Source organism: Sorghum bicolor, chromosome 6 (assembly GCF_000003195.3).
Source record: "Sorghum bicolor cultivar BTx623 chromosome 6, Sorghum_bicolor_NCBIv3, whole genome shotgun sequence".
NCBI classification, from domain to species: Eukaryota; Viridiplantae; Streptophyta; class Magnoliopsida; order Poales; family Poaceae; genus Sorghum; species Sorghum bicolor.
The window spans coordinates 61121337-61130863 of record NC_012875.2 but is presented as its reverse complement, the minus strand read 5'-3'; the positions used below and the strand labels follow the sequence as shown (position 1 = coordinate 61130863).

The following is a 9527-nucleotide window of genomic DNA, read 5'->3' as shown; positions in this document are numbered from 1 at the left end:
GATATGGATTTAGTGGAGAATAATGTGGACACTTTGCATGAAGAGATAAAATATTTAGTGGGTCACTTAGTGGGAAATGATGTTGACACTTTGCATGAAGAAAAAATTCATAGTGACGTTTAGCTTTATATTCACCGTGGCACGCTCCCCCCCCCCCCCCCCCCCCCTCCCCCTGCCCATCTCCCTTCCGTCCCTCTTGGAATTCGAAATTTGAAACCTGAAACGGCCGCGGCCGCTCGCCCTCGCCGCCTATCCCATTCATTCAATTCCTTTCCTTCTTCTTCTTCATATAAACAGAAGGAGCACACACGGGACGGGACGGTCGGCGGTCGCTGCTTCTTCTCCTTCGGTCCATCCTCTCCTCCACTCCCCTCGCCTCCACCGCGCCCTCGATTCAGTTCCGTCCCCCCGCGGCTGGATGGCATCTCCCCCGCCCTTCGACCTCTGCAGCGATCTCGACGACGACGAGCCCGTCACCGCCGTCCCCAAGGATCGCCATCTCCCTGCCGCCGTCCCCACGCCCAACGGCCTCAACGACCACCTCCTCCGCTTCACCCGCAGCTTCCAGCGCTCCACCCAAAACCCTAACCCTAGCCCCAATCCGCAACCGCAACCGCCTCCGCCTCCAGGTACTGTACGCTCGTCTCTTCTCTTCTCGCTCAATTGTTTTTCTCGCCTTCCGATCTACTTACTTCTATTCCATTTTCTCTCTTCGCAGAAGCCACCGCCGAAGAACAAGTCGGCAAGGTCAAGCTCGCCGGCCGCCGCCGCCTATGCAAGCTCGCCACCACCATTCAGCTAGTGGATGGGGAGGAGGAGGTGGATGGGGACAACCAGGACGACAGCGAAAGCATATTCGACATCCTAGATGACCTCACCACCCGATTCGACTCTCTATCCGTCCAGAAACCCGGCCCCACTGAGAGGTCCAGGACACAGCAGCTCGCCCCTCTGCCCTGCGCCATCACCCTGGACGACATAGATGACCAGATCGCAGATGATGGGGATGCCCGTCCCGGCGCCTCCTCGCCCGTTCAAATTTCTAGTTCTGATGATGAAGCTACGGTCAACACCAGACGCCGTCAGGTCAAGATTGAAACTACTTCAGTCTCCTCAGCCTCTACCCATTATGCCCGTGATGACGATGTCCGTGCTAAGGGGAAGAACAAAGGGACCGCCAAGGATGTTGGGAGGCTAAACAGGGTATCAAAGGCCTCATCCGGCTCTGATTATGACAACTGTGGGGGGGACCAAGGAACAGGAACTGCTTATGCTGTTAAGCAGGTAAGAAACGAGGAATTCGCAAGGAGACCACCCAAGATCTCAACATTCAGGAACAATGACCTCAGTGATGATGAGCTGGGTCAGGAGAAGGAGCATCTTGGAGCTGCGGAGAACAATTCTGAGGATGTTGGATGGGAGAAGACGGAGGACTTCAAGATGGATCCAACTGGAACTGCTGCAACATCCAAGCCATACAAGCTCCCAGGAAAGATATTTAAGATGCTTTTCTCCCACCAGCGTGAGGGCCTCCGTTGGCTCTGGGTTCTGCACTGCAGGGGAACCGGAGGAATCCTAGGGGATGACATGGGCCTTGGCAAGACGATGCAGGTTTGCCATGCTCAGCTCCCCCTTTTCTTGAGCTTTTCAGATTACATTAAGGCTTAGAGAGGTTTTACTGTTACTGCTGGTGCTACTTTGCTATGTGCCCTTCTTTTAACTCAGGGCTGTAACTGTTTATTGGGCTTGTTTTCTCAATTAGTTGTAGGGGCAGGATAGGCTTTTACTTTCTGACGCATAGCTTCCTGTCCTTGTAATAATTTACAGAAGTGTGAACATGCACACCCACATTGTCCTGTCCTGTTTTTTTTTCTGTATTTATTCATGAAGCTGAAATGAGTTTCTTTCAGACAGAAGCATAAACCTCTTTTGTTGCCTTGTTGTTCTATAAGCTAGTCATTTCCCAGTTGGCTTCATATTATGCATCTGTTCACAATTTCACCTCCTTTGCCAGCAGTTCATTTAGCTAAGAAATCCACTAATGGAATCATACAACCTTATTTCCGCTGCAGGTTGCTGCATTTCTGGCTGGATTGTTTCATTCTCGTCTAGTCAAGAGGGTGCTCATTGTTGCTCCAAAGACACTTCTGGCTCATTGGACCAAGGAGCTTTCAATTGTTGGGCTTAAAGAGAAGATAAGAGAGTATAGCACACTATATGTCTTTTGTCAATTCCACAGGATCCAGTCCTGTAAGTTGGTGCTAATCATCTTTTCCTTTCCATTTTTGACAGCTACTCTGGCCCTAGCACAAATATTCGCAGTTATGAACTCCAATATGCCTTCAAGGTAAATTCTGTAAGCATTATTCTTGATCTAGCTTATTGTAACCTGGCATTGTGTAGCAAGTTTGAACAGTTTAAAATAAATTCATGAATCCCTCCCAAAATGTTGCAATTTGTCCTGGCAAATCTTTTTTCTTTTGAAACAAGTCCTGGCAAATCTTTAACTCCATCTTTTTACAGGAGGGTGGTATCCTCCTAACCACCTATGACATTGTCCGGAACAACTACAAGCTAATAAGAGGCAACTCCTACAACAATGATGATGAGGAGGAAGGAACATTGTGGAATTACATAATTCTTGATGAGGGGCATCTAATAAAAAACAACAAGACACAAAGGGCCCAAAGCTTGTATGAAATACCTTGTGCCCATCGCATTGTGATCAGTGGGACACCTATCCAAAATAACTTGAAGGTATCCATCATCCCATTCCTTGATTCCTGCAACTTTGTATTTTATGTGCTATAGTACATGTTTTGCAAGTAAGCCTTATTATCATTGCAGGAAATGTGGACTCTGTTCAATTTTTGTTGCCCAGATGTCTTGGGAGATAAACAACAGTAATACCATACAGTCCATTACTCTCTATTTTTCCTGTACTCCCAAAGTTGCTTGATTGCACTATCTAATGCCATCTATTTCTCTATATTGTTACAGGTTCAAAATAAGGTTTGAAACACCTATCCTTCGAGGAAATGACAAAAATGCTACTGCTCGAGAGAAGCACGTAGGCTCAAATGTGGCAAAGGTAATAACTTGTTTCCTGAACTTCTTTTTGTTTCTAATCTACCAATATATGGACGGGGTATGACTCTGTCTTCCCTGATATTGTGGTTGGACAAATGAACTTGTTTGCTCATTGTTTTGGATTTTATGGATTTGGACAACAAGGTTTTCATCTATGTTGGTGTTTTGTACTTTAAAAGCTGGGTTTGGTATTTTTCAGTACTGCACTGATATGTGAAGCTCGAACACAACTTTATTATTAGTCTTTTATAAAGTAATACAGTTATGCATCAACAAATTGTAATTTGAGTGAATCATTCATATACCAACTTGGTTGCACATTCATCTTTGATTGACCCTTGAAAGCAATGCTTATGTGCTGCATCCAGACTTAAGATTACTCATATCTACTTTCAGTTGAAACACTAAGAGGGTGAACATGTGATAAATTAAGCTTATGTACTTTGCTGCCTTTTTGTGTGCTCACCAGTCCACATTACTAACTCCTAAATATGTTGCTCTTTACTTGATATAATATGATATTTGTTTTATTTTCGTGGTTTTGAACTATATTTCATAGGAACTAAGAGAGCGAATCAAACCATACTTTTTGCGACGCATGAAAAGTGAAGTTGTCTTTGATACTGGTGCATCAGAAGAAAAAACATTAGCCAAGAAGAATGAGCTAATTGTCTGGCTGAAGCTAACACCATGCCAGGTTTGAATTTGGTGTCATTGTTATGAAAAGTTGCTTGAGCTATTGATTAATGCTTATTTTTCCGGTGACCTTTCTCTGGATGCAGAGGAAACTATATACAGCTTTTCTAAATAGTGAGTTGGTTCATTTAGCGTTGCAGCCAAAGGCGTCACCATTGGCTGCAATCACAGTAAGAATAAGCCTTTTCTTCATAATGATGCTATTGATCCTTTGCCTTTGGGGCTGGGGTGTTGTTTGTAGGCTTATAGAAAAGCTTGCTGTTGCATGTTTATTGATGTGAATATATTCTCTACACTGCTTCACTTTATTTTCTCCAACAGATATTGAAGAAAATATGTGATCATCCACTGCTATTGACTAAGAAAGGTGCTGAGGGTGTCTTGGAAGGAATGGATGAAATGTTGAATGATCAAGACATTGGAATGGTAGAAAAAATGGCCATGAACCTTGCAGATATGGCTCATGATGATGATGCACTGCAAGTTGGTCAGGATGTCTCATGCAAGCTATCATTCATCATGTCCTTGTTGGTAATTATTATTAGATGCATGCCCATTTTGGTTGTTACCTATGCATTTGTACTTGCTCAAAATAATTAACACCTGATGTTGCAGCGGAACCTTGTTGGAGAGGGGCATCATGTTTTAATATTTTCACAGACTCGTAAAATGCTAAACCTTATTCAGGTACATTGTTGCTACTTTAATTCTTTTTTGCTTCATGCTTCGTACTACCTTAGCACATCCTGCACCTTGTGACTTTTAGACTCATTTCTTTTAATTTGATATATTGATATAATGCAGTTTAAATCCATTAATTTATTTGGGCCATTTGTTACTCTTGAATCTCGATTATGGCCAGTCATCTTTAGTAAAATTTTGGTGAAAACTAAAATACATGGACTCATTACTGTCACATTTATGCAAGATTGCAAGCTGAAGTGTAACATTACACCCTATTCTTTTAGTAAAAGTTGAGTTGCCTTTTTAATCTTTCATAGTGTCATTGGTATTTGGTAATCACTACCACATCAATCTAGAGTTCGTTTCCCTCTAGTAGCTCTTGATATACACATCTTTGAGAGAACTTCAAAGCAATTGGTCTGATAATGTGAGCATTAACTTGCCAGTAGCCTTTTTGACCTTCAATCTACTGCTGTCACCAAGTGTTAGTGATGCTTTTTGGCCTCTTGGTACCAGAATGTTCTTCATTTTCTTTGGCCTATTAGCTCAACAGTTTCAATCATTGGCTTATTGTAACAGGAAGCCATAATATTAGAGGGCTATGAGTTTTTGCGCATTGATGGCACCACCAAGGTTTCTGAGCGGGAGAGGATTGTGAAGGTTCTTTTCGCCTTCCCTTTTTTCAATCTATGTCATAGAGCTGTCCATGTCTTCTTTTGTTGCTTACACAAACTTGCATCCTTCAGGACTTCCAAGAGGGTCGTGGAGCTCCAATTTTTCTGCTAACCACACAAGTTGGTGGACTTGGACTTACACTCACCAAAGCAGCTCGCGTCATAGTAGTTGATCCTGCATGGAACCCTAGGTATCTGGACAATGATACCTAACTGTATGTCTGTATCAATTGAAGTTTTCTTGAATGAGTGTTTAACACTACAAGTTTTCTATCTTACACACTTGTATTTCTATTTACAGTACAGACAATCAAAGTGTTGATCGTGCTTACCGAATTGGACAGACCAAAAATGTGATTGTATACCGCTTGATGACATCTGCGACCATTGAAGAAAAGATATACAAATTACAGGTTCAAATATCACTTCTTACCTTCTGGTTGATGCAATTACTAGCAGTATGACCTTTCTATACATGGTTTTATATGGTGAAATTTTAGTTACATCCTTCTGTTTCTTCTCTCTATAACAGCATAGACAATACTACTAAAATTTGATTTCTAGGTGTAAAATCAGCTAATATTTTTTGTTTATGTAAATGGGAATGTAATGTGTTACTTAGATATCCTTTTTACCATGCTATGCACACAACTCTTTTTCTTTCATGGATTTCTCCAGCCTTGTGGTTTGTGCTTCCATCTCAGCAAATCACTATTTTTTTAAAAAAAAAATATGTGAAAAGAAAGCTAGACTGAACAGTGAGATACTGTAATTTTCTCAGGTTTTGAAGGGGGCTTTGTTCAGGACAGCTACGGAGCAAAAAGAGCAAACACGTTACTTCAGCAAGAGTGTACTTGTTCTGATTGCATTTCCTGTCATTGTTTGCTTAATTTTCTATTAGATACTTATGGGTATCCTGTTTGTGCCCTCAGGATATTCAAGATCTATTTAGTTTGCCACAACAAGGATTTGATGTTTCCCTCACGCAGAAGCAGTTGCAAGAAGAGCATGGTCAACAACTTGTTATGTAAGAGATCTGTTTTCATTAAACTTCTTTTAGTTGCAGCACAATTAATTTGATCTTGATGGTACAGTCTTACGTGTCATGTTGTAGATAATTGATGGTTACAAAATAATAATAATTTTATTTACATTATTACATACTCCCTCCATATAGGATTTAGATGTCATTTTGGACAAGATTTGGGTCAAACATTGGGAATATAAATCATCAATAACTTTTAAGTTATTGAGTTTGCAAATGTGAAAATTGTCTGAATAGATTTGTCTTGAAAAATACTTTCATAAAAGTATACATATATCATTTTTTCTAAATGTTTTATAAAAATAAGAGGTCAAAGTTGTGTTTTGGAGACCGTGTCGCTGTCCTAAATGACATCTAAATCCTATACGGAGGGAGTAAATTTGTAATGTTACTGCAGTGACAAATAGGCAGAACCGGCACACCACAAACTGTTGATAATCTGGGAATTTTGTAGGTGTTATGATGTGCACAAAACATTCTTTATTTTCAGAGGACAATAGAGTACCCTAGAAACATGTAGCTCTTGTTTCCAGATGAATTTCCTGCTTGATCACTGTGCACTATTTCTGAAACCTGCTGGGTTTGTTACACTCTTACAGGGATGAGTCCTTGAGGAAGCATATACAGTTTCTGGAGCAACAAGGAATAGCTGGTGTGAGCCATCACAGCCTCCTATTCTCTAAAACTGCAACCCTGCCCACGTTGAGTGAGAATGATGCACTGGACAGGTTAGTGTTACTGCTTTTAATACTATAGCTATTCATAGATTTATTGTTACTGAAGCATACCAAAGTTTTGAGCTTGTCTCTGGTTTCCTTACCTTGCATTGATGTTTGTCATACTGCCATATTTATGACTGTATACAAACTTGAATGCCTCAATTACACTGCTTTTACATGCAGCAAACCTCGGGCCATGCCGATGATGCCCCAGCACTATTACAAGAGATCCTCATCTGACTATGTTGCCAGTGGGTAAGGATGGCCATGTTCTCCCTGCATGATTGTACTGTGCTGCATAGGTAGGTCTGTTTAAACTTTGTGTTTCTATTTTGTGCAGGGCAGCTTTTGCGTTGAAGCCAAAAGATGAAAGTTTCACTGTTCGAAAGTACTCTCCAAGCAACAGAAGCGCAGAGAGTCCTGAAGAGATAAAGGCGAGAATCAACCGGCTTTCACAGACCCTCTCCAACGCTGTAACTCATCCTCTCGCATGTTTTTTATTCAGCTTGACCAACCATATATACATCAATTGCTGAATTGAATCTAGGCGCTGGTGTCGAAGCTACCAGATGGTGGTGAGAAGATAAGGAGGCAGATAAGCGAGCTGGATGAGAAGCTGGCTTCTGCTGAGAAGGGGCAGAAGGAGGAGGCCACTGAAGTGATTTCCTTGGATGATCTGATTACAGATATGAAGAACATAACAGTGCCCATTTAGGCTGTCGGGAGTCTGAGTATCCATTTAGGCGTGCTGGCTGGGACTAGGTGGTGCGAAAGTGTTTTGAAGTTGTAGTTGTTGGTAGACGCTAGTAATAGCTTTAGTCACTGGGTTGTGACTAGCAAGGCCACCACCACGTCTGCATCACGATGCTAGACAGCCTATTGTGTTATTTTGGTATGACTCAAAATGCTGTCTGGCTTTATTTGTAGACCACGAACAAGACCAGGAGGAAATGGCACCAATCAAGTATGCTCTTTTGCTGCATCTCCGCCTCCGGGTTGGGTTTATCATTTAAGCAATGCATGCAGGAGTATGTTTCTAATCAGAACGCACTGGTGAACCTTTAATCAGTAGTACATTCCTAGCTGTAATCTGTATATATATGTTGCTTGCACGAAATCTGTATAAAGAAAGTCAATAGAATCTTAGCCATGTAGCTAGCTGTACATGTGTTGTATGGGTGAGTTGCTTGCGCGTTAGATGTAACACAGCAACCAACTCCTCTCCTGTTGCGTATGCCATTGCCATCTCTCTCTCTCTCTCTCCGTCAAATATATGGGCAGTGTGTATCTCTTGGTCTTTCTGAGTATCGATGATTAGAGGCAATAGCACACAATGTTGCCATTATAATTCTACTAAATTGGAGATTTGCCATCCTGTCCCACATGTCATTGACTCATGTGTGCCCCCACATGTCAGTGAGATACCAATGACAAATCTCCAACTTTGCAAAATTATAATGACAAATCTCCAAATCCCCAAGCAAGGCAACCATCATCGATTACAGGCAGAAGAAGGGGCAGAGGACTCTGATTCTGGTCACACCAATTCAATGAAAGAGGGAGTAGTATACTAGTAGAAAAATAGAAGTAGAAGAAAAGCAAAGAAAAAGGGATACATGGACCATGGATGGAAATGAGGATCAGTCATCAGATCAGAGGAAGATGAAGCAATCCATGGAGATGATGGGATTGGTGAGGTCGTCTTCCGCTGTGAACCGTGCAGGCGCAGCAGCGGCGGTAGAATTTGCGTAAGCTGATGATGAGGTGTTGGCCTCCACTCTCCTCCTCCTTAGTCTCAATCTCACCTCAGGCTTGTTGTTCCTGGCCTGCGCGAGCGTGATCATCTCCCGCTGTGTTGCCGTCGTGCTCCTGCCGGCGTTCTGCCTCTTCTTCTTCTTGTGCTGCTGCTTGTTCAGTGCTGGGCCTGGGCCTGGGCGGGCGGACAAGGGGTAGGGGGACACCGACCGCGCGCGCTTGGGCGTGGGCGTTGCAAGCATGTGCCTGCCGCTGATGATGCATGGCTTGCAACGGTCGGAGTCGGACGGCTTGGACTTGGGGTCCAACACCACTACGTCCCACTCCCGAGACGACATCGACATGCTGCTGCTGGTGGCGTTGGCGTTGGCGTTGAGGAGGACGGCCAGCTCACGCGGCCGCCGGAAGTGGGAGGAAGATGAAGACGCCGACGATGACGACAACGAGGAGGAAGTCGACGCCACCAGCGACGGCGAGGAGGAGGAGGTGGTGGTGGGAGAAGCGGAAGCCGCTCCTGCTGCCCCTGGCATTGGGTGCGGATGCACGGGCACGGTGGCAGGAGAAGCCAGCGAGATGCCGGCGGTGGAAATGGATTTGTTGCAAGGATGATGACAAGGGAAGCAGGGGTAGCATTTGCTCACGCAGGTGCCCATTCTCATTCTGGTACGTGGCACCAACTCATGAGATGCGCGCGGCATTATTATAGATAGATAGATAGATAGATAGATAGATAGAATAGATAGGGGGTGCAGTCAGTACATACAGGGAGCAAAAGCAATCTACCCGTTGTCAATCTCTGCAGGCTGTCTTACAAAAAGTCATCAATCAGCAAATTTTGTTTCAGTACAGTTAGCGATAATAATA

At 43.3% G+C, this 9527-nt stretch overlaps 1 protein-coding gene across 4 annotated transcripts; it reads left to right on the top strand.

The window, feature by feature from the left end:
• On the top strand, nucleotides 206-8056 carry LOC8064303 (protein CHROMATIN REMODELING 24). 4 transcript variants are annotated; one of them, XR_002454420.1, is made up of 20 exons: nucleotides 206-629; nucleotides 719-1611; nucleotides 2073-2203; nucleotides 2293-2347; nucleotides 2524-2757; nucleotides 2848-2903; nucleotides 3001-3091; nucleotides 3650-3787; nucleotides 3873-3956; nucleotides 4108-4317; nucleotides 4402-4473; nucleotides 5050-5130; nucleotides 5217-5335; nucleotides 5446-5557; nucleotides 5926-5994; nucleotides 6077-6171; nucleotides 6789-6917; nucleotides 7092-7163; nucleotides 7254-7342; nucleotides 7456-7589. XR_002454420.1 is itself a non-coding variant. In XM_021464013.1 (20 exons), exons 1-20 carry the CDS (start codon nucleotides 419-421, stop codon nucleotides 7621-7623), a joined length of 3114 nt encoding a protein of 1037 aa, XP_021319688.1. In that variant the 5' UTR covers nucleotides 215-418; the 3' UTR covers nucleotides 7624-8056. The 4 variants fall into 4 exon arrangements, 2 of the variants coding, with proteins under 2 accessions (XP_021319688.1, XP_021319687.1); XR_002454419.1 differs by having other exon boundaries at nucleotides 207-629; nucleotides 7254-7381; nucleotides 7456-8056; XM_021464013.1 differs by having other exon boundaries at nucleotides 215-629; nucleotides 7249-7342; nucleotides 7456-8056.

Coding starts and splice junctions, on each gene's coding strand:
- LOC8064303 (XM_021464012.1), top strand. CDS start 419: ATGGCATCTCCCCCGCCCTTCGACCTCTGCAGCGATCTCGACGACGAC. Junction 6,918..7,091: donor GAGAATGATGCACTGGACAG/GTTAGTGTTACT, acceptor TTTTACATGCAG/CAAACCTCGGGCCATGCCGA. Junction 7,382..7,455: donor CACAGACCCTCTCCAACGCT/GTAACTCATCCT, acceptor AATTGAATCTAG/GCGCTGGTGTCGAAGCTACC.